The sequence below is a fragment of the Chironomus tepperi genome, unplaced genomic scaffold (assembly GCF_022539635.2).
Source record: "Chironomus tepperi strain 1889 unplaced genomic scaffold, CSIRO-AGI_Ctep_v1 contig_170, whole genome shotgun sequence".
Lineage (NCBI taxonomy): Eukaryota > Metazoa > Arthropoda > Insecta > Diptera > Chironomidae > Chironomus > Chironomus tepperi.
In genome coordinates this window covers 1122197-1147839 of record NW_027226292.1, presented here as the reverse complement: position 1 = coordinate 1147839, position 25643 = coordinate 1122197, and the positions used below count along the sequence as shown (strand labels likewise).

Sequence of the window (25643 nt, the reverse complement as noted above, 5' to 3'; positions counted from 1 at the left end):
ACTCACAATTAATGGATACAAAACAATATTAATGTGAGTATAAATACACGAATATTTAAAAAATTTTTTCAAGATTCAAAAATTTGAAAAAAATACAAAAAAAAATCAAAAGTAAGCACACACAGAGATATCTTCTTCAAAGGTTTTTGTGTTCACCCACATGTAAAAAAGTCAAACAAATAAATTTACCGACCGCCTTTTTCTCATTCCACACTCATTCGTCAATGTCTTTAATGTATGTCTACGAATCGCAGTTAAGATATACATGTGTTAAGTAAATTCCTATACAATATTTTTACTGTAAACTTATCGTTTAAAGACTTAAAGAGATGAAAAAAATGACTTTAAGATTTCATCATTTGTGACACTTGAAAATAGTTTTAATCGAGACGTTCATCTGTTCTGTTCGTTCTTCTATCAACAAAAAAACGTTTTCATTGAGACAATAGAGGATTATTAAAAAATATATATAGAAAAAGTGTGAAACAAAGCAGATATAAATAAATAAGAAAAGTGCATGAAATTGTTATCTAAAGTATTGAATGGATATTTCCAATAAAGTGAAGTGAAATGAACATTTAGATGACAATCTGCAACTGATATACTGCTCTATTAATTAAAAGTCTAACTTCCAAAATCAATATTTTACAAAAAAAAAGTTTGTTATTCAATTGAGAATAAAACAAATAAAAATAATTCAACTGACGTATGTGCAGTTTAACTTTGAAGCCAGAGACAGAGAAGAAAGTCGAATAACCAAGAAGAACTAAGTTTTCTACTTTTATCGCAAATTGATTACAAAGTTTTCAAGTTTCAAACTTTATTGAATTATAAAAGAATTTTTTCGCTCACTTAGCTGAAAGCTGAACAGCAACGAAGTGAAACTTTCTCCTTTACTTTTTGCACAAGACATTTTAATTATTTATAGGAATAATCAGTTGTGCCAGAAATAAAGTGTCTTTTAAAGTTCAAGAAGCGATCTAATTTATTATTAATAAATCATATAAAATTGAAATGGAATCAACAAATATGGAGAAAAACTTAGCAAGAGCTGCCTCAAAAATTGTTGAAAAGTTAGTAATTAGTACTGTTCGTCCAAAAATTAAAAATAGCCATACCAAACCTGAAAATGAGCAAATCAACACGGCGGTAATGAAAGTTCTAGAAGGCTATGATTGGACATTAGTACAGGCACCCATCAAGTAAGTAAATTTTCCCATCAACAGATTATAAAACAATGCGTGCGGCATTAAAATCTTCTCTTTTAAATAGAAATTATAATTTAAATATTCTATATATGTACACTGCTGTAGGTATAAAAGCATATCTCTCTCTCAATCAATTTAATCAACAACCACTTGTTGGTGTAATTTTCTTTCCACTTTCAGTGGAACAGCTAAACAGCTTTTTCATGTCAATTCACTCATTCACATACATAGGACTAAATACAGTATAGTCTGAGATTTATAAATATAAATATTAGAAATTGAGCAATAAGTGATACGCATTAAGTTTAGAGGTGGTTGTTGATACAGGGTTTTTAAGGGTCGAAACATCTTCAAAAAATTTTTTGCGCATTTTTAAAAAATTGACCCTAATTACTTCACTTTGAGAGCTAACGTTAAGCATGCCGCGATCGTCATTTAAATATTATTGATAGCTGGTCCTCGAATTAAACTTATCGTGTGGTTTGGTTGCTTAAAACTTTCGCTAAATGCTTTAATTAATTGGTTTAAAATCGAAATTTTCCATCCAAAAACCATTCGAGAATTTTCCTTTCGTCAAATATTTAAATTTTTACGTGTGTGAGTTGGACCGTTGATTTTCAAAAACAATTTGACTGTTAATTTTCCAAAAAATAAATTGATCAAGTTTTAAGGACATTAAGCATCATGGAATGATAAAATGGATCACAGAACTATCCTGAAGAAACACTTCATTCTCGGGATGTAAAAAACTAGTGAGCATCTTTAAATTCCACAATTGAATTTACTTCCTAGTAACATTCTGATTGTGAGGTATTGTGATTTAATAACACTCTTAAGTGCTACTAATTTCATATGCCGCTCTCTTCTTGGTCTTCCAATTTCTTTTTTTATAACTTTATTCCTATTTTTCTCTATATTACTTCAAGCACTTCACATCCATATACCTTTTTAAATCATATTCTAGTGCCTCTTTAACACGTGCTTTAAAATCACTTTTATGACATGATTGATGCATAAACAATATATTAAGAGAAAATTTTCATATAACAGTCGCCGCGATCGTCATTTAAATATTATTGATGCCTTAAAATATTTAACAAACAAGTGTTAATAGATCAAAAAGAAGAGTCAAAGCTGGTGACTCGAGTCAAAGAAATTTTTTCGGCTTCTTTACTTCTTTGAAATATATTTGGAGGTCTTATGAAGCCAACTAGACTAGGAGGAGATTTATGTACACAAACTTTTACAATTTGTTTATTTTTGAAGCCAATATTTGGAGATTAGGTTTGGCTTTTTGTTTAAATACTTAGGATTAATACACAGAGTATCTAAATGAATATCCTTAAAATTTATGACAGACATTTACTCATCCCATTATGTCACTAAGCTTTTAAGCATACCTAGAATTATAATTAAGTGGAACTATAATTTATGAATGAATTTGACTAGCAGACATCAGGGACCAGGTGTACAAATTTCTTCTTGCTATTCTTCTATCTGTAGTTCTTTTTACTGTTAATGAGTGGGAGCTTCACGTAACTTCAAGCATTCATGTATTCTAAATAATGAGATGTCCTTAGTTTAAAAATAATAACAATATCCTATTGCTGCTCTTTTTGTTAGCCAATAATATTATTGTGGCATACTGAAAGTGAAGCTTGAACGAAAAGTTAAATGACTTTTACTTTGTTATTCTTCGATTCGTTGCCTTTAATGTTCATCATTTCAAAGTTATGATCTGGAATAGATTGATAGTTTCGTTCAAAATATCCATTAACCCGAACAGCACAACATGTTCGCTGGGGCATCATTATGTCGTCGTCGTTAACTAAGAGACGCGAAGGTGCCTTTACGTCATCGTGACGGCGGATCAATACTTATTGTGCTATTTGATTAGGAAGTTTGGAAAACTGAAAATTGTGTATTTTCGTATTTTGAAAAGACAAATTCAGCCTTGATAACAATACAATACCGTTTATATTCTATACATATGCAACCTAATCCATTTGTTATCAATTTCTGAGAATTCTTGATTGTTGACCTAAATTTCAATTAATTCTATAGTTACATAAAGAAAACTCCCAATAAGAAATTTTGAAGGAAAATGTTTAGGGCTGAATTTAAGAATGAAATGGAACTGATGAAAATAAAATTTCCTAAATTAATATCTAATTACATTAAAATTTATGCTGCATAATTTTTCGCTCTCCATTTTTTCTATAAATAGACAATAGAATATAGCAGTAGCGCAAGTGCTTCTTTGGTCACTGTTGGTTCTATGATACAATTATTATTCACTTTATGTCTAGTGTAACATTAATGTACACTCATTTTGTCATTAAGTTTGTATATACTCTCTCGTTCTCAGGCAACAGGATGAGAGAAGCATCAACAATTGGAGGGTAGATAAAAATTATGAAAACCAAGTAAATAAATTCTCGTCTCCCCTTTTTATTAAAAATGCTTTTTTTCCCATGCCAAGTCCATTAAAATGACAAGTTTAATATCAACAAAGCTGTTCACATAACATAAAGCTACAATAATAATAATAATAATAATTAACAACATCTGTCAATAGTGAAACGAGCACAATAGTGCAAGAAAATGTAATGCTGCAAATAGATGAATGGAAGGTCAAATAGATGATGGCTACAAGTGTAAATATGTTTTTTAGCATGTAGTTGCAAAAATGCAACTCTATAAGGAGCTTTAATGATAATAGTAAATAAAATTATATTGCTAAAAGCAGGGAGTTCTTTCCCACATTAGCTCATATGTACCTCGTTTAAAGTCACAGTCGTACTCCTAGAAATATAAATACCGGAACAAGATATTATTAATTTCCCTGTTCTTAACTTTTTTATCACATTCACATGAATGTTTTAAGACATTATTAGAGGAAGCGTGCGTGTGAGTGAACATATGTGACAAAGCACAATCTAATTTAAGTAGATGTAAATATACAAGACACATTTACAGAGTTTTGAAGACAAATTCATTAAATAATGTTTTACTTATTTCTCTTCGTGTTTTTCGCGGTGAGCAAACAAAATATGAATGATAAGTAGGTAAATTTTGTGGGAATTTCACATATGTTTGCTGTTTCTTGTTTTGTTGAAAAAATATTTTGCTCCCCACAAATAGCTGTACTAAAATTAAGGTTCAACAGGAAAAGCATTTTAGTGATTTTGTAGATTTTTTAAATTAGGAATAAATGTTTGAGGAACTTTTGGAAATAAATCCATATAATTAGCAATATACCCGAATAGCACAATCGTACAACAGGCCGGCGTGACTTTGACTTGGTGTCGGCATGATTTAAATAGAATCCTTAGCTAAGTATATTGTTCCCACGTATAGACTTGATATTTGATCGATAAACCGATTTGTCTTATTACCCATCATTATACTTATCGATTACTCTGTATTCGATCTTCTGATAAGCATGAAGCAGTTGAAATATCTAAACTTCTGAAAATGTACAAATTTGAAAATGGTTGGATTCGAACCGACGACTCTCGAGTTACCACACCAAATTTGAGCCAAGCACCTTGTCGATTACTCAACAGAACGCTTAATTTAGTTTTTGAGTCACTCCAAACAACCGTAGTGTCCTAAATAACCATCAATGAATATTATACATACTGTACAATATGTGCAGATATTCTAACAAAAAATGTATAAATTTGATGACTCTTTTTTCGGATGTCATGCAACCAGTGTTTGAGGTGATGAATGAAGTGAGCGTATAATTTTTATCTCTTATAGCACTCTTTCCCCTCTCCTCCATTCTATTGTTTAAACAGTCAAGCAACAATCCCCATGAATAATGTTTATATTTACGTATGTATTCGACAAAATGATGTTTAAACATCATTTCAATATGAAAAGCGTTAATTAGCTTAAAATTCAGTTTACACTTTGTTGAGTTTCTCGTTCTCTCTTATTTCACATGTGAGAAATAATATTTGTATTGACATATCGGAAGAGCTACCTTTTATAAATTCTCGCTTAAACTTTATGGGTATTGTTTTTGTATACCAACTGGGAGATTTTAATCACTTAATGAACAAACTCAGAATTTTGAATAAGGAAAATGACCTTTCTTAATCTTTTAAATTGGTGCTTTAGGATGCATACATAAAATCTCATTCAAATTCGAGATTGAAACTTTTTTAATCCCTTTGTTAATTCATTCAATTATGGATCTAGTCTTCGTAGTAAAGGAATATGAGCTCAGACTGGTAATTTTATGGATTATTACACTCATTAACTTATTAGGATGTACTAAGAATAAGAATAGTTATCTGGAATGATGAGAAAATCTCTTCTGAACAATGCATTAGCACTTAAGGATATCGTTTAATGATTCAAGGAATAATTTATGGGACTTTTAAAGATTCATTGTAAGTGCTTAATTCCTCTAAACGTTATACAATCTAAAATTACATAATAAAAAGCTTTTTGGATTTTGGGAAGTTCAAATTTCGGTTTCAAAAAAGAGACCACGAGTAGCTATATAAAAAGATTTTAATTTTAAATTACAATAAATTTATGCAAGAAACAAAATTGGAACTAAACAAAATCACGATCATTCTTCTTTGCATATTCAATTTAATCCTTTCTTGTGGCATGCAAAATTTTCATGATCCTTTTTCTTATGTTTATCTTCATTTTATTACTTTCAATAAAACATCATAATGCTGGTCTTTACGTCTGACGTCAAATGAATAAATGAAGCTATAGCAGTCAGTGGCGCATATGAATTTCATTATGTATATTTTTTGTCTACTTATAAAAAATGACTAACCTTATAGCTACAACGTAATTGACATCTCTATAATTCGGAGAAATCATAAAAATATGAAACATCAAAGTCCATGGACCGACATCAATTTGTCATCACAAAACGCTAGAAGTAAGTCACATGAATGATGAAATAACTTTACTCATCTTTTATGAATTCTCAAGTTGCCCACCAAAAGACTTGATTTCTTATTCTATGGACCAATTTGCATATTTTATTGTTTCATTCCCTTCTATCTTTTTTTACTCTCTATTACCAACTTATTTCACATTCAGACCGCTGTTATTTCATTTATTCTTCATTTCCGGGGCGACTCACAATTCCTAAAAATTTTCTTTTATCATTCTTATTATATTTTGTTAACATAAAAGTTTCCACGCGAAAGCATTTTTAATTCTTCTTCCTCATTTTTTTTATACAACATTAGATTTCTCGCTTTTTATAATTTGACACAGCTGTTCAATTTTTTTTCGTAGCACCCAACGATTTCTGTAAATAATAAAAATCAAACCATACACATTCAATAAATAGACCGAAATTAAATTGTTACAATTATTTTACATCAGAGTTAGATCAAATTTAGTAAATACACAGTCCTGACCTAAGCATGTCTAGACATGGATGCCTACTGAGAACAGCAGAACATGATTACGGTGAAAAATATGGCTCGTTGCATTGTGCCGCTAGGATATAATTGAGAAATACTTGGAAAATGTGGCTTCAACCCATGAATATGATTTTTATTTGGTATTAAGCATGTCCATGTCTAAGCTAGGTCAATGATAAACTTTTTTGCACTAAGAAATAAATTTTCCACTTTTCATATGTAATTGGAATTGCTTTTAAACTCTTAATTCACTTTTAGTCTTTATCAGACTTCACATTTCTTTGTCTTAATTCCTTCTCAATATTATAATTAGATTCAAAAACTATTGATGACGTTCAAAAACTTATAAAAAATAATCTAATCAATAAATTTCCCTTTTTGCTATGCTTTTCCTGATTTATAATTACTCTTTTCCATTTCGGTTAGATCCTTAGTGTCTTCGTCTTTCTAGTTTAGTATCTTCAGTCTTTAATTAGTTTAAAAATCACTATTAAATTATTTTGAAATGCTTTTTGACTTTCTCTTCGGATTAAATAAAACCGATCCACTTGAAGTTGACTCTAACTAAGTGGACTAAATTTCAAATTTCTAATAACCGTTAGTCTATTCTTAGACTATTTATTATTTTTACACAACTCTGATCTTCACAATATTGGGCAATAATGTTCCAAAAACTTTTTCATTCTTTTAATTTGAATCTATCTACTCCATATTGTGTGATGTCATTGAGGACACAAAAAAGCGGGCATTTTCTTATCGTCTTGATATCGTGTTGACTGATGGCAAATTAAATTTTTTATGCAAATTCGGCATTCTAGAAAACTTCCAAATTCAAATATGCTACACTTTATTGACTTTTCTTTACAGCCACACCTTTATCAATTGAAAAAATCCAATTTCATGACTTTTATTTTCGTTTTTTGTTTATTTGTCTATACCTATGAGGAGAAATGTACATTTTATGAATGGAAAGATAGTGAAAAAAATTTTAAGAATAAATGCTGTAATGTTGTAAAATTTTATTGCTTACACAACAAAAATCTGTTTACCTATTCATGTTAACGATGCTGTTTCTTTTATTGTTCTATTGCCTTCTTTAGAATTCCAGCTACTGGTATTTTTATGACGAAAAATTTCATGTTCGAAATGGCATTTTTTTGGTATTTTTTATTGGCAGGTAACACAGAAGTAATTCCACTCTTTTTCATTCCTTGTGCTTCGTGTCTTGAATTATTGCAAATAAAATGAAAAATGTCAAATAGACAGAAAGCCCTAACGAGCCGTAGACATCGATGTGGAATTCCTTTCCTCAGCAACCTGTTTACAGCCTCGTCACATGATGTAAATTAATGTCTTTTCATACAGCTGGTGTTTTGCAGAACTTTTTTACCCTCCAGTCTAGTTAAACTTTTTGAATTGAAATTTAATTTCATTTTGTAACCCAGCAGCCACAACTGAGCTGAACAAAATTAATCTGAATGTATTTTCATAATTTGAAATTCAGCAATAACTTTTTAGCGCATTTTTGAAATTGGTAGCTTAATGATACATAATGGTTAGTCGTTAGTTCGGCTGACTACGAAACTTTTTGTCAGACATCCTTGAGAGCTCAGGATATTTAATTGAGGTGAACAAAACTCAACAAAGTTTGAATTTGTGAATTGGAACCTGTTGGATCTTGTTTTGTAGGTTAGGACCGACTTATGAATTAATTGCTGATCGCAGGGATAAGAATGCGCTGAAGTAACTAGATAAGAACAAATACTCGTAATTTTTCTGTATCTAATGCAGTGACTACAAAGAAACACAGAAATATTGTATCACTTATAATTCTTCTTAATTTTCAACAGAATTGCTTGAGAATTGCAGTCGACTGGACTGACAATGAATAATCACAGACATTAAACGTTTCCTACAATTCATTTTTCTTGCATTTCTTATTCTTTTTTTTGTGATAAAATATATCAACAAGCGTTAATAAGACGAAATATAGACTGTGATATCCTCAATTTTATATTCCTTTTCTTCCTGCTTAAATAAAATTAACAAATTTCAACGATAAGAGCAAGCATTTCTAACGAATTAAGGATGTTTGCGTATTTACATTTCACGACCGACGGATGGAATGGATGAGAAAAGCTAAGATGAAATATTTTTTAATTTCTTCCGTCCTTTATAATTTATTCGTTCTTTGTCACATCTCCGTTCATCACAACTTCATATCTTCTTATCATTGAATTGTATCGCATAGCAGTTGCTCTTCCTTTCTTCTATATCTCACGCTTTCATATCTTTCATATAGCTTGCAAGCGATATGACAACACATTTGTTATCAAAAAAACACAAGAATAAAATACTGTAATAAGAATGAGGGTGGCAATAAAATATTTATGTTGTTTCCCCGCGTAGTTCTTATTCCTTCTTTTGACTGCTAATATCTCTTGTGTGAGAAAGACTGATGTCGTTCACTTTATCATTTCATTCATTCATCTCTCTTGTGTATATACGCTTCCTTGAATATGTGAAATTTTTAATATATTTTCTCCAATTGTGTTTTTTTCTCTCTACTCATTCACGGGTAGTTGCTAAGAGAAATTTGAAAAGTTGTAATGCCACCTTATATAATGACTTAATAAAAGTATAAATCAGGTTAAATATAGATGTAGCTATTCATAGGTAATTGCATAAAATCTAAAAAATTCTTCTGATGCGCACATTGCTTATAAAACTTCATGGTACTACTTCACTGGTAAAGTAATGGTGAACAACCTGTGTGTCACGGCATTAGTGTGCTGCCGAAAAGTCATGAACCGTATGACGGACCAACACCACGTTAAGGTGGACAATGATTATTCGTGGCACACAAAACTGTGTTGTTCTCACAAAATTTCTACGACTAAATTATGCCGTGACGCAAAACAGGTTGCCCACCACTGCATTAAAGTCCTAAATCTCAAGAGGAAAATACTCAAAAAAGTTTTGAATGCGCCTTGATAAAAATTTAAATCTCTGAATTTGACATTTGACTTATCTATTACATTTGCTTTATTTCTTTATGAAAATTTAAGTATACATATGTGACTACCGGCAAAATCCTTTCACATTCAATTTCATATGAATGAATGGAATGATAGTATGCATGCATGTAGTAAAGAATACAAGATATGTATAGGATGAATATATATTCATATCGACACATGCCAGATGAAAGTATCCGCAAAGTAAACATATGAGACGTTGACACGGGTTGAAAGTTGAATTGTTAGTCAAGCATATAGAATAACTGAGTCCATTCTAAGCAACTGAATAACAGTCTTGAGTCAACAGAAGCCACTTTATGAAATATGCAAATGATGCACTTGAGATATGTTACATGTATAGAATTCATTTGCCTCTTAACAGGCAATTAAGAATGTTTAACAACTCAATTTAACACATGTATGTATATATATGTGAGACTCAATAGAAGAATAGAAGGTATGAAAAGAAAAGACATACAGGAAAGAGTCTTTTTTAATTCCCACAAATATTTACTTTAATCATCAAATCTTTCTTAGCTTTCAACACCACGTATCATGACGTTGTGGAAATTATAATTATGTTAGATAAAATAGGCAAATAATTAGTTGATCAATCAATCATTATTGGGGCTAGAGATCGGCTTTTTAGCTTAACCCCTCTTTTGTATTCACTGACATATAAAAATAACATTATATGAAGAAATATAAAGCTTAAAACTATAAAGTCATTCCTCAAATGATGTCAGCAAAAATTCAATTTTAAATTTTTTTCAGATGTCATATATCATGAATATTTGTATCAATATTATGAATGGTCATTTCTTCTTATTCCTTTTCTCTTTCTGTGAGTTCAAAAACTCTTTCAATGACTCTACATAAAAACTCGAATTTCTTTTCTTTGGGAATAATAAACTCAGTTCGAGTCTAGATTTTGGAATTTTTTAAAAATTATTTTATTTAAATTATTAATGAATTTAAGGCATGAAATGGAAATTCTTGACAATAACTAAGGTAAATGATGGCTTAAATTCAAAAATTGAAAAGTTAAATTTTACTTAAATTTTTTGGGGTGTTGATTAACACATTTTACATCATTAACAAGAGTAATTAGTCAGAGGCTGCTCTTGCTGGGTATTGTTGATAAGAAGATGCTCATATAAAAAGGTTGCACATTTTCGTTATTATCTTGAGTACCAAAAACCTTAAATAAACGAAACTGTTTAAGATTTAATGCTGATGTTTGTAGCATGAAGATGCAAGAGCTTGAAAATTGTTTGAGATTGTTTCAAATTATTTATAAGTCTTAAAAGCGGTGAAATGGCATAAGTGGTCTAAATGATAGAGCATTGGCTTTACATGCCAAATTTCCAGGATTCAATTCCAAGTCATGTCTAATTTTCGAAGCTCTTTTACCAATTCGAAGTACAATTCATGTGCTAAGTGTAGTTTTGAGGTTTTTGGGTTCATAAAGTGTCTCAATTGCTAATTATATCCACGAGGATATACATACTACAATTAGGTACATTGTAGGATACATCAGGTCTTATGACTTAATCTCATCCTTATATTAAACAAATCTTGCAAGACTTTCGGTTCATTATAATCTCTAGATCTATAAGGTGAGTACAATCTTAGTCAATCTAGCTCATAGGGCTGAGGTCTTTAAACATTTTTTACCTGTATAAGTTCAAAAGTCATTCACATAGTTCTTAAAAAAATAAACGACCCCCTAAGGTTTGAAGTTAGTAAAAATTGCGACAATTTTCTAATTACGTCTTTCGCAATATCGTATCCAATAAATCAATGCTCCTTAAAAAATAATAAGAATTGATTAGAAATTAATTGTTTAATCAGTTAATGATACAAAAAATCAAATTTCTGATAACAAAAGCATTTAATTAAAGCCATTAAAAGATTGATTAATTAAAATGATACACGCTTCCAGTCACAATAATTGCAAACGAAGCATGGAAAAAGCATACAAAATTTCGGATAAATTCATTTCTTTTGTTCTTTCAGGCATTTCGGGCGAGTTATTTTTTGCTATCGTAATCAATATCTATTCCGATACAGTCTGAATGTATGTAACTTAATTGAAACGTTCAATCCAGATATATCATGTGATGTTAATGAAATAAATAAATATAGGGGTGAATTCCTCTACATAAAATATTTATTTACCTAGTGTCCTTGAGGTCGATTTGATTGAATGATTAATGACATCAAATTATTGGAGCTAAATAGCATTAAATTCTTAAATTATAGTAGCATCAAGTTTTGTCTACAAGTTGCGGAATTAAATTTCGTACCTACATTCATTCATTTCATGACACAACAATGATTATTGAACTAATTGAGTTTTCAAAACTCATTTAAAGTTTGTCCTTCCTTCAGAAAATCTAATTACAAAGACACAAGACCAATTTGTTCACTTCATTTCCCCATAAATTCTTCATGCTTTTTTGTCATCACTTACCGCAAAATAAAAAAAAATAATCAAATGAAATATGAATTTGAGTGCCTAATTTACATCATAAGACAGCATGACGACCTCATCACGTTATTCTAAATCTTATTAATTTAGCAACGAAATTTATAAAAGACATGGCTCATTCAGAAAATTTATTAGACACTCTAAATGACAACCAGAAATTTTGACACTTTTGTCATCTGCGTCGTTATGTCTATTTGGATAAAATATAGGTTTCTTAATAAATGAAATCTTCACCAAATCGTTATGAATGCTTTTTTATTGTTCCTGACTTTTCTCTCTATTTTCTCTTTAATACGCGAGGGATCTCGCATTTGTGAACTTTTGCCGAAAAACCATCTGTTGATAGTAATTTATTGATTTATATAGATAGTGCTCATTATTACGACTACAAAGTAACTAAATACAAACAATTTGTTAATCATGGCTGGATTTGTTTATTTAAAATAATATGTAGTGGGGTTCGATATGCTTGGGGGGATCCAATGTAATCATAACTGTTTAAATCAGTGCTGTCTAAATTGTGTGCCGCGGCACCTTAGTGACAATTTTTTAAATATTGACATGAAATGCATGAGTTACATGACATACCACCAAAGTCAACTATGGTACACAAAAGGTTGGGCAGCACTGGTTTAAGGCATGCTAAAAGCTAGGAGCATAGTTGATAATTAACTTTAAGTAAACGTCATGCTGCATCATCAGAAAAAAAAATTAGTTTACGTAATATTATAACTTTTTGCATGACATACGAGGTCATTAAAGAATTCATAATATTTGAACTGCATGTAACTAATTTTTAAGCATAAAATGTTGCTCAACTCATAAATTCATATGTTACAAGAGCAAAACTTTTGCAATTTTCAAAGTGATTTGTGTCACAATCTGTCACCGTGTAAATATAAAGAAAAAAAAAGTCCTAAAAAATGTTTCACTTCTGTTTAACTTTTTAAACATAAATCATAGAACACTCACAAAATGAAACAATATCAAATGGCTATGTACTGTAGATTGATTGTACATATGCGCTATGTATGTACGCTCAACATGTGTCAAGAAATACATAAACATTTTAAGCATATTATAGAGCTATGCAATGAATGCAAATGAAAACGAGCCGTCGGTCTAGTCAGATGACAGAATGCAAACAAAAAGCTTCATATCTGGCATGTGGCATCAATCTCATCTCATATTTTATTATTACGATTTTTAATAAACATTCATGCATACTGCATGCTTTAATCTTTATTATTATAAGATTAAGGAATGAAAAAAAAACTGCATTATGACTCTTAATGACTCGACATATGTTATTAATTTCTTGCTTTGCTTCATATTCAAAATTGCGTTGCATACTCATGACATCATGCTATAGTAAAGTACATTAGATGCTGATTAGGGAATTCCATTTATTTAGTTGTTTACTCAACAGATGGAATTTCTAACATAAAAAATATAGGGTATGTCCAAAATTGCATGCATGGAGACCAAAAGCGGAGCATTGCAGTCTTGGAGGTAATATGCAGACCTGCGATTCTTTCCGAAACCCTACTAACGTAAATTCAAATAAGAAATAGGTCAAATGTCGAATCGAACGGAATATTGGGTACTCTAACTTAAGTACAAGTAACTGACGTCAATTTATTTTAAGAAGATAAAAAAAGTTTGGAAAATTCTATTCATCCGCTTTTCCTCGTTATTGTGGCATTAACATAAATCTAATTCGTCATTTAAATATTTCCAATCGAAGCCATGAGAAAATTTTAAAAATAAATTGAAGCTATGTCGATAAAATTTACTTCAAACATGATGGGGAACAAGATAAATATGTAAATAGCAACAAGAAAAATACGAAATTTTATGATTCTTTTCCGCTTCGACAAAAAATTAACCTCCAATCAATGCGAGACATGTAAATTACCCACGATGAATATTCAATTAATTCTCATGGAGGGTGGGAAAGGAAGATAAGATTAATACAAAAAAGCCTCAACGTTGCTATAGCAGGGAATTTTTCTAAAAATGGGCAATAACCCGACTGAACCCTCAACAAAAATTAATTAAATGTTTCTGAGTGAATGAGATGAATAAATCAAGAAGAAAATTGATTTAATCTTTTAATAAAAATCTAAATTGAATTATGGTTTTTCGCTTCTCATTTTTCTCCATTCTAGATTGCCGACTGAGAAGAAAAAGGAGCACATAAAGAGACCGATGAATGCATTCATGGTCTGGGCACAAGCAGCACGACGTGTAATGTCTAAGCAGTATCCGAATCTACAAAATTCTGAGCTCAGCAAATCGTTAGGAAAATTGTGGAAGTAAGTATTTTTCTCCAAATTTAAATTCAATTTTACTTTCCTTTTATTTACAATAAAATCAATATGTGCTTATCAATGAGTGTAATGGAATTTTATATTCAAATGCATGCTTGCGAACTGATGCGTAAATTTCCGATCTCATTTCAGCGAAGAAATGTAACAGAAATTGAATTTAATACTTAATGCTTTGCAGATAGACGTGTATTTTAATATGAAGATTTACTGCGAAATATTTAAATCATTTTCATTAGTAATGTTGATCTAACAGAAAAGGTATGATTCCGAATAAAGGATCTCGATTGGGATTCGAGCTCACGTCTTAATTCTAAGTCCCATACTTCTTCCACTGAGCAATCGGAGGTTACTCGACTATATAACAAAGTACCATGTATATATAAACCATACCCTGAACAGCACAACGAATTCGCTAAGATGCGAGGTTGTCCTGACGACACCGTTCGGTATACCGTGTAGCTCACCACATTGAACTATCAGAGGTTACCTATATCTCCCTTACAACTCCACTCACAATGATATACCGTTAATTTACTAATTCAGAAAACCCATTCCAACATTATCCTTTCCTTGCTTCGTCACCAAATGAAACAATTCCTAAAACAAATTGTCATTTGAGAATATTTGCATAAAAGTATTTAAAAGTTTTTTAAAGAATATTAAATTAATGCAAAACGTTTCTCATAAATTTGCATTGCGGTAAAATTTGCATCAAAAGAACTTAATAAGTCTGCAATTCAAAACCACAAAGCAATGTTCACGATAATATAGTTTCTAGTGCTACGATTACAAGCATCCTTTTTCATAATTCCATTCAGAGTATATGGTAAAAAAGTCAAAATGCGGAAGAACCCTATTTAAAATTAGTTTTACAATGGAAAAATTTGGTATAACAGCTAAAAGTTTCATGGTTATGCTGGTTTTTAGAGCTTTTCTTTCAATATACATGACTATATAAAGCTTTTTGTTGCACGAAATCAGTGATTACATCTTCTAGTGAATTAAAGGGCTGGCTGTTCGAAATATTCAATGCACATTGTTGCAGGCATTTCAAAATAACAGAAATGTCATCTATACATGTTCATTTCCCATCCATTGATTCATGAGCTTATGAAAATTAAATTTCAATTCTCATCGGATTACGATGTTCACAAAAGTAAATAGAGATTTGGGAGGGAGATGCAGAGGCCGTAATTACTCATCAGAAAAAGACAGAGATAGAAATGAAATATAAGCATCCAAAAAGTACGCCTTCATGATCATTAATTATTTCCAAATATCAACAAACTTTTGTGATTTAGTCATTTAAAGAAAAAAGGAGCCGCTCCTCCACATCGTGTCAAATTTCTTTCGTTCGGTTTTTATTATTTTTTACGAAAAAAAAAAAAGTACTCGACCTTCTTGAGCTACTTCAGCGCATAATTATCAATAAATTTATAAACGTTAAACGATTTTATTATATAACGGTTTTTCAAAATTCAAATATTTTAACGGTTTCAAAAAATTTAAACTTATTAAAAGCTACGCTTTAGAATTTTTTTTTTTTGTTATGAAATGCAAAATCATTAATTAACGAACATAGAGATAGGTTTGCACTTTCAAACCAATTGAAACCTGAATAACTCAATGGCACAAAGCTAATGCTTCAAACATGAGCTTTCTACGATGTTTGGTTGCCGCGATATTGTCCCTTACCTAGCCAGTCGACCAGCCAAACAAAGTGCATTATTAAGCGTCGTTATTTTCAAAATGCGCTGAAAAAAGAGAACCTCGTGAGTTTTATTTCAGTTCCTTATCACAATGTTGATCAAAAATTATGAAAAAAGAATAACTTTTTCAATCTCATTCCTCAAGACATTTTCATCATATTGTTTTATGCGCATGAAGAACTTTCCAAATTAAATAAGCATGAAATATTAATTGCAGCATTTCTTTTTTAAAAACTAATTTTGAATCTCACAAATTTCATTTCATTCTTTTATTTTGGTATTTCATCTCTTCCATATTTTCATGAAGCTCTCATAAGAATTTCTCATTACGATTTTGCGGCTTATTTTCCTTAGATCTTTCACTCTTCTTTTATCTTCATAAATGTTTTATATTCTTTTCCGTAACTCATGTAAAAAGATTTTGCTTCTCATGTTTGCAAAGCACTGCATAATCATCACAAATTTTTATGATCCCTTCCCCTTCCCCCCTTTAATATAAATTTGTAACATTATAATCTCAAAGTTAAAAATAAGAAGCTTTATTAAAATAGAACTTTTTTCATGTTTTAGACACCATCAATCATTTTGTTTAGAACAATTTCTGTTATGACTCGACTAAAATCAAGTGTTAACGACTCGAGTTAAATTTACAAAACTCCCTTAAAAATCTCGCGGTTTGTTTGATATGATCCCCAGTTTATTACATTGGCTTTAATTCTATGAAACCCCTGTGAAAGGTTTCAGCGCATTCTTGGAAAAAAGGCAGCTTAATAAAACAATTTGTCTGATTAACTGCGCTCTTTTAGATCTCGTTTATTGAGTTGTTTACGCATCACATGTTCTTAAGTCTTACAATCAGTCCTAAATTCGATAATTAATGGTATTAAATTGATTTATATTTCAATTTGAAAATATACCTGAAGTTGGCTGCAGATGAAAAAATTTTCAAATTTTTCGGAACCGTTAAAAATTTTGAATCACAAATAACCGTAAGTTATTCAATTTCTGATTGCTGGATTAAAAATGCGCTGAAGTAGCTAGATAGGAACGAATACTTTTTAATTTTTTTACCTATTTCACCGATCTAAGTTTTCATTAAACCTTCCCACATTTCTCTCAAAATCTTTACATCACATTTACTGATTAGCCTTTCAAAAATAATTCCATCCTAATCAGTCATCCGAAATAAAGATAAATGCTTTGTTAGAAACTGCAATATAGACTCTAAAAAATACTTCAGGAAGAAGAGAATATTGTGCAATGAATGTAATAAAAAATTCATTTTGTAAAAATAGAAAAGGAAAAAACGTCAAGAGGATTTTTTATCATCAAAGGAAGTTTCTTTCTTTTATTCATTCTATTGTATTAAATTTCAAGTCCAATTACTTTTTCTTCACTATCAAGAAAAGTGTGTAGATGCGAACAACGGGATGCAATAAAGGTTTTTGATGAAATGTTTATTTTATTTTATCATGTGTATCCCGAGCAACTCAAATGAGGATGGCTCTAAAGCCCTTATTAACAAAAAATGAAGGCTGTCAAATCCATAAGACTGTCAAATTTAGGTGCTAATAAAAGAGCGACACCTTAAAAATTCGGGGTATTATCCGAAGGACACAAATAAAAATCCCAACACTCAAATTTGGTGTTAATGAAGGAGATTTATCAGAGCCTTAAAAGCTCTGGCGGACCCTTGTTTATTTGTGTCGCTCAAAGTATTATCATCCGAGCGAAAAAGGTTTCGTCACAATTCCGTTAAGGCTCTATCATGAATATTTACTAGCGCCAAATGGAATCATGTGACTTCCAAATCGCTGCCATTTTTTTAGTGTCTTTCAGGATTTGATACTATTACTTAACTTTCAATGTTTAAAATCCATAACATTTACACATCCTCTTTCATAGGCATTCATTGGAATCGTAAAAGCTACTACCGCCTATTCATTCGCATCTCTTCATATACCTTTCTTATATCCGTTTAAACTTTAGTCATTCATTCAAATCAGATACAAGGTCAAGTTCTATTTATTCAGTATTTAACGTCAGTAATTCCAACAATATTTTTTTACTTTAAAATTTCCATGTGATAAAACAAATTACTCAAATATTTGAATAAAAGTGAATTACCTTCCAATAAAAGTAATAATATGATGGAGCAACTGATAAACATTCGTCATTCCCTAACGAACCGTATTCATAAAAAGGGGAAATGAATCGAAGACAAATTTTTATGTCATTAGAAATTTCTATGATATCAACCAAGTGTTTAACATTTTTTTGCTATTTTATGTCTTATCGCAATTTCCTTCCTTTTTTGTATGCTCACGTGTGGAATTTTTTCTTTGTTAATAAAGTAAACTTTGCCTATCCACGATATAAATTCATTCAGAATATTTACACACATATGTGCTAATACGGCTGACATAAAAATTTCCATCTGCTATGCTTTTAGACTCAACGCGCTGATGCTTACTTTTTTTTGATGTTTTTCATTTCCAACATATTCATCCATTCAGCCCATTCATTTCATTTTATTTCGACGACAATTGTTTGTGTTTGAAATGAATTTTTTTTTTTATTTTCTCGCTTTAGCTGTTGATGAATTTTAATCAAGGCAAAGAATTTACGCGATTCTAATTGAAGAGTTCTTATCCTCGTTTTCATTTCATTAGGTATCTCATTCTTCCTTTATTTCCCATTTATTCCTCGTTTAAAATAGATGAATGCACTTTTTATCTTATACACAAATCCTTATTAATGGTGCTGCTATATGCTGTAATTTTTCATGTTGTTTTTGTTTTGTTCCCAGCATTATCATCCTACATATTTCCTTATCCCTGTACAGTTATTATGGTTTTATTTATACTTACAACTAAAGCGGATATTAAAGCACACATAAAAGTAGAAGGAACCGAATTTTTCTGAATATTTAAAAACATATCCACGTGCGGCATAAAATTTTTGAAGAAATATAAAAAGCCTCTTGGAATTTCAGTACGCAATTTTAAACATATGTATAGAACAAAATGTTTGAGTAATGATATGTATATATTTGTATTTGCGTAAATTTGTAGAAAGTCAGTATGGAAAAAAAATTATTTACCATGAGTAAACAAAATACTTTTATACATAATTTTTAAGCATCTTATTTACTGTCTGCAACTTTAGCGCTACCAACATGTTTGACTGTGGTCTAAAAAGTTATTCAGCTGAAAAAATAAAATGCCTTATAAAATTTTATAGTTTGATATGGGCATGTGAAGCATGGAGACAATTATCCTGAGCGACCAAAATGAAGAAGGCTCCGCCATGGCACATTCATATGTTTGGCAATTAGAACTTTCCTCATTTGAGTCGCTCGACTAAGAATTGCAGATTCATTCAAAAATGACAAAAGTTTTTGTTTTGAAACGAATTAAGCGCATTTTCCTTATCCCAGCGATACAGTAATTGATTAAGTCACTTCTTATTTAAAAACAAGAACCAGTAAGATAGTTCAAGCTTCGAGAACTAAAACATGATCCAGTAAGATCCAGTTCACTTTTCAGACCTAAAAACATATCCAGTAAGATACAGGTCACTTGGTTCTAAAAACCAAGATAAAGTAAGATCCAGGTCATTTCCAGAATCTAAAAATTTTAATCCAGTAAGATCCAGGTCACTTCCAGATCTTTGAACAAGATTTATATAAAATTTGCAAAAAATTTAAGAACTTCATCATTTAACGGATTTATTTTCATAGTTCAAACCCCTCATAATTATTTTCAAAAATTTTTGAACATTGTTAAGTAAACATCTTTTATTTACTAAATCATCGAATTAAACATTGACCAAACATGTTAAACAATGACCTGTTATTGTTTTAAAAAAGTTGTATATAAAATGAAAAACTGTTAATTATAGTATTTATGTGTTGATTTGAAACTTCGAAATGATCGATAACCCAATAACATCCATAGCACTAAGCTATTAAAACAAATCAGCCTCTGGCTACGATGTCTAGTTTCGAGAATCTAATTTCGACCTACCGAACGAACGAACGAACGAACAAAGTGCATCGTATTAAGCATTTTTGAAAACAAGTTTCAAAAATTTTTTAAAAATAGTACTAAATGATTCACTGCAAACTGAATTGACTGGAAGATGCAAAATTCTTGAGATTCTATTTAAAAACAGCGACGATGTGCTTATAATGTCAAGCTGCAAGAGTAAGCATGATAATTTATGATTATTTGGAAATAACTGATTTCGTTACATCTAAAAAATTTCCATGTAAATTTTGTTACAAGGTAAGGGGGTTGGTTCTAGAAACTCGTTTTCTTTGGAATGTAATAAATTAATAAAGTTTAAAATTTGAAGACACTTAAATTTAAGGGTATTTTGGGATTTTTGTCTCACAAAATCTTGACAAAATAAAGAATTTCCTAAAATGGAGGGAAATTAAACCCTTAACTGAACCTTTCTCCTTTCCTGGATTCCTTGGAACAATACCATTACTCATTTCATAAGCAGTAAGTTATAACGTTCATTTGAGATTTGAATAATATTTATTGTACATAGTTGAAAACCCCTTTTCATATATTATTTTCAATTTGTTTTTGAACTTGGATAAGTAAACATCTCATTTATTTATAAATCCCTGAGGAAGTCATTTTAATTAAATATTGACCAAAATTTCAAAACAGTAGACATCAAATACCTCAAAGTACATGATCTAAAAGAAGAATTGATATAAAAAGTCAAAAAAACATTTATTTGTGCCAACTTTTCTGCACCAACGAATCATTGGGTAGAACCTATAAAAATTTAATTAAAATATATAACATCCAGTTCAATAGCTCCATAAAACAAATCAGCCATATGAAAAACTGATCGATTTCAGAAAATTTAATTTCATTTCTAATAAAAAGGAATGATTTTCACTTATAAAAATTCAATCGTATCATTGCATCTTATTGAAATTTACATAAGCATCGAAATATTTTTTTATGGAAGAATGAGGATGATAAAACTGTTGGAAAAAAGCAATCAATTTGAAAATGGAACGTGATTTTCGTTTATCGATCCATAATACCTTTTATAATAAAACTTATTGATTTCAAGCTAAAGTAAATGGCAAAGAGGTTTTTCCGACACACATGACTTTGTCAAATATTTCTATTGGTATTTACTTCGCCTCCCTTAGCATAGACTTTATGTATATGATTTTGTAAATGACATTCTGGGGTTTATTTGAAAGTTATTATTTGATCAATAAATAAGTTTTAAATTGATACAATTACTTCCACTTCATATTATTTAATAGCCATCGATTCTATTTCTGTTGGGTCCTTTAATTTTTGTTCATGATAATTTTTATGTTTAAAGTTCTCATACAAAAAAATTTGACGTTTTTAACCGTCAATTTTTTATAAACACTAACACAATGAAAGAAATTTTTTAAAATTTGATTTAAATTAGCATACAAAATTCAGTGAGGTCGAGTAAGCTCTGCATGAGAAATGCCTAAAAAATGTTTAAATCTCATTTTAACTCTCACTTTTATCCACAATTACTCATCATATCATTTCATTAAGATAAAGTAGATGTAATTAAGTGAACAATGAACAAAAGTTTTTGGGATTAATATCATTTGGCCAAATATATCCTATTTAGTTTCATCAGTTATGGCAGATGAATTGAAAGAAGAAAAACAGAATTCAGCATTAAAGTTTGACTTGTGAATATGTGTGTTTGATTGATAGAAAAGTTACCTCAGGTATAAAAGTTAGATAAAAGCATTGTACAAAATACAGTGCAATATCAACAAACGGATATGATAGACGTGCCTTAATTTTCTTCTCTTGTGCATCATATATCATCCAAATAGCTTTATCTCTATACATATATGTATTCATACAAAAACGCACGACTTTACTGATAAATAAAAAGTATAAAAAAAGAGCAGACAACTTTTTCAAAGGAATCGCTGCATATCGATTGGTATTTTTTCATATTACATACATGCTCTACCCAGCTCTACCTTCAATATGAATTGTATTATGAATAATTTGTTTATTTGATAAAGAGACATTTGGGATTTATTGTACGAATTGTGCTGACATTTAAGCTCTTCCGATTCAATCCTTGGTACATATAGCCTTTACTTTTGAAAGCACATACATGACATCTTCAAAAGCTTTCTTTGCTATTCAAATTCTGATAAGATTTTCCTGCGTATTTATACCTTTCAATATATACAGTACATCTTATTGATTTTATATCCAAATGTTTATTTTCCATTACAATCTACATAATATGGTTTGGTTGTTTTCTTCATCCCACAATTCTATTGTATTTTGACAATGCACCTGTTATTGACTAGCCTCATTATCGAGCATAAAGCTTTTTAAGGTTAAAAACAAATGAAAACAAGTAAGGATTAGCAACAAGATACATTTCTTTAGTCTTCCACGAATTTTCCATACGGAATTGATTCTCACGAGGCATTTCCACTTGAATGAGTCCGTTTGCTTTGTCTATATTGTAAATTTGCTTTGCTTAACCCATGTGTATGATACACACAAACAAAAATCTAGTTTAATGTGGTTTTATGTCCAAATATTTATGCGGAAGCTCTTATACATTGCTTACTTTCATACCGCTTGTCAAATTTCAAGCTTTCTATCTCTGTCTGCAAATACAAGAAAAACGATGGAAATGAATTCAATGTTTTTACAACCGAAATTGGATCATGTTTTTTAGATAGTACTTGGTTGTGGGAGGAAGGATGTATATATGCATATATTTCATTGGATCGCTACATTTTTGAATTCTCATCTACCGAAAGGGTTTAAGATTCCCTTAAGAATTTCCAAAGCATTTTTTTATATACTCCATTTTGGAATTTTAAGCATTTCTTTCATGTCTGATGAATAATTTAACATTCTTCGTCATTACTTGCAAAAAGTGTTTAAGCATAAAAAATAATGTGCAGCAACACATAAATTCAACTGTTCTTTTACATAGATTCTCTAACCCCGAGGTAATTGAGTAGAAATTGTGAAAAATTATGTGAATTTTCGTATACAGTTTCTAAGCAAATAAATATAGAAGATGAAGCATAAATGTTGACATTAGAATTTTAACATCTTGTCTTCATTTGTTAGTGTTATCATTTTCACTCAATTGCGCATCATAGAACAAACGAAAATTCATCTGGAAGGAATGTGGGAAAAGCACCCTAAAATTGATATTTTATGTTTGTAAGATATCCTGTGATTCCTTCGATTCTGCTTTCTTTTCTACAAATGTATATGTCTGGTTGTAACTCATACCTAACAGCATGCATGATTGTTTTTATGTAAATATGAGATTTTTTCAAGGATATTAATTCTATTTATGTTTGTTTGTTTCTTTCTTTTATTCTCCTTTAGGGATTTAAATGATTCAGATAAGCGACCTTTTATAGAATTTGCTGAAAATCTTCGATTAAATCACAAGATGGACCATCCTGACTATAAGTATCAACCGAGACGCAAGAAAATGAAATCAATTAATGGAAATGGAATTAGTGTAAATGATGATAAGCAACAAATGTCACAGTTGCCGAGAAAATCAGGCAGACGATCAAAGAAACATGTTGAAAGTGAGGAAATCGATGATAATGATTCCGATAAGGATGAATATAAAATGGGATGTATGAATTATGTAGCTAATTATGATAATCGTGCTAACGTAATTCCAAGTTACCCAGTATTTTCATCGTACATGTCGCCAACAACAACAAGTTCCTCTCAAGATGGCATATCTGCATACCAAAATAATTACAATGATTTTTATAACGCAGCAGCAGCACAGCAACGAAAATATGAACAATCTTTACAGAATAACAAAAATGCTGATTCACCTCATTCATCTACAACGACGGAAGAGCACTCAATAACACCACCAGAAACTTCAATTTCCTCAACAATTTCCTCTGCTGCATCTGCTACAATTGCACGTTCGATGTCTCCTAATGGAAATTTCCGTGAATTGTCACCATCCCTTATTGCATCTCATTCAATTATGAAGGAGGATTATGTACCAAACGATTGTACATATCGTCCTGTAATGAATACCGCCGAACCAACATCCACAACAATGATGCCATCAAACAATAAAGACTTTAATTTAATCTCAAAATATAATCAAGAATCATATCGCATCTATTCGCACCAATTACACCATCATCATCATTACCATTATTCATTACCAACTTCACCACAGGGATCTGTGAGTCAGCCATCTACATCTGCTAGTTCAATTAATTATCCTTATCAAACTTATCCACAGGCAATTGATACAGATGTAGACGTAGACGAAATGGATCAATATTTAGATAGTGGAAAATATCGAAAAGTTTGCTACTTAAAACCCGAAAATTCGCTTACTGAACTGACTCCCATAAATATGAATGCAGGAAGCCACAGCTTATCTCAAAATTATCAGCATCAATCGATGATAATGAAGCAGCTTGATGGTGAAAATTTAATGCATGCATCTCCACTTGATGTTACACAATCCAATGCGGTATATGGAAATGATAATTATACAGAAAATTGTCCAAGTTCTTCAGCGGCAATTTCAGCACCATACACTCCTTATAGTGCAAACTGGGTAAATTATGGAATTTAAGACTTTCATGATAACTGTAATAAATTATTTGTAAATTGAATTTTTTTACATGTTGTGCCTTAATTAAACAGCAATATATGTCTTTATAATGTCTACAATTCCTTAAATATTTTTACAATTTTTTCACATGCCAAGTAAGATTATAACAATGATAATGATTACTTTTTCTTCCATAAATTTATTTCATAGTATAACTTTTTAAACAAATTTTTCATTAAAAGTAAGTACCTAAGTAATTAATTAATTAAGGGATCATTGGATAAACTTCCAGAAATATTTTAAATAACTTTTTATAATAAAACGAAACTTTATCAAAAAAGAAGCAGTTATTTTTTATTTTATTATACAGATCAAAGTTCAATAAAGGTATGAATTTTTTTTTGCATAGGTATTTGCTGGAGTTTTATACCTTTAATATCTACACGAAATTAATTATTTAATAAAAACGATGTTTATCCTTCAATGATCGGAATTATTCTGTTTCTTTTGTTATATGAAGGGGACTAACAACTATAAAAGGGGAAGTGAACTAAATGCAATTGCAAATATAATTTGAATATTAAGCGACAGTTGACATATTCTCAATAGTATTGGAAATGTTTCCTAATTTTTGAGCACATAGGTAAGCAGATCTAACTTAAAAATTACAGAAATAAAAACTTGTATTTAAAAACCAATTAAATATTAGTTTTTTTATCAATCAATTTCAATAAATGAAATTCTTAGATGATAAGTAGTCGTGAGCAGCTAATCAAAACTGGTTTCAAAATATTGTGCACACAAGTTTTCATTCAATGGACTTGATGA

General features: G+C 30.3%; 1 protein-coding gene across 1 annotated transcript; it reads left to right on the top strand.

Annotated features, from left to right (window-relative positions):
* The first annotated feature begins 912 nt into the window (after window positions 1-912).
* On the top strand, window positions 913-24967 carry Sox100B. The gene is made up of 5 exons (XM_070638047.1): window positions 913-1202; window positions 14308-14454; window positions 23594-24434; window positions 24495-24818; window positions 24908-24967. The coding sequence occupies exons 1-5, from the start codon at window positions 1015-1017 to the stop codon at window positions 24923-24925; spliced, it is 1518 nt and encodes a 505-aa protein (XP_070494148.1). The 5' UTR covers window positions 913-1014; the 3' UTR covers window positions 24926-24967.
* The last annotated feature ends 676 nt before the right edge of the window (window positions 24968-25643 follow it).

Bases quoted from the DNA above. Each gene is read 5' to 3' on its own strand.
- Sox100B (XM_070638047.1), top strand. From the start codon at position 1,015: ATGGAATCAACAAATATGGAGAAAAACTTAGCAAGAGCTGCCTCAAAA. The intron at 1,203-14,307 runs GTAAGTAAATTT...TCTCCATTCTAG, and splicing joins TTAGTACAGGCACCCATCAA to ATTGCCGACTGAGAAGAAAA. The intron at 24,435-24,494 runs GTGAGTCAGCCA...ACTTATCCACAG, and splicing joins CAACTTCACCACAGGGATCT to GCAATTGATACAGATGTAGA.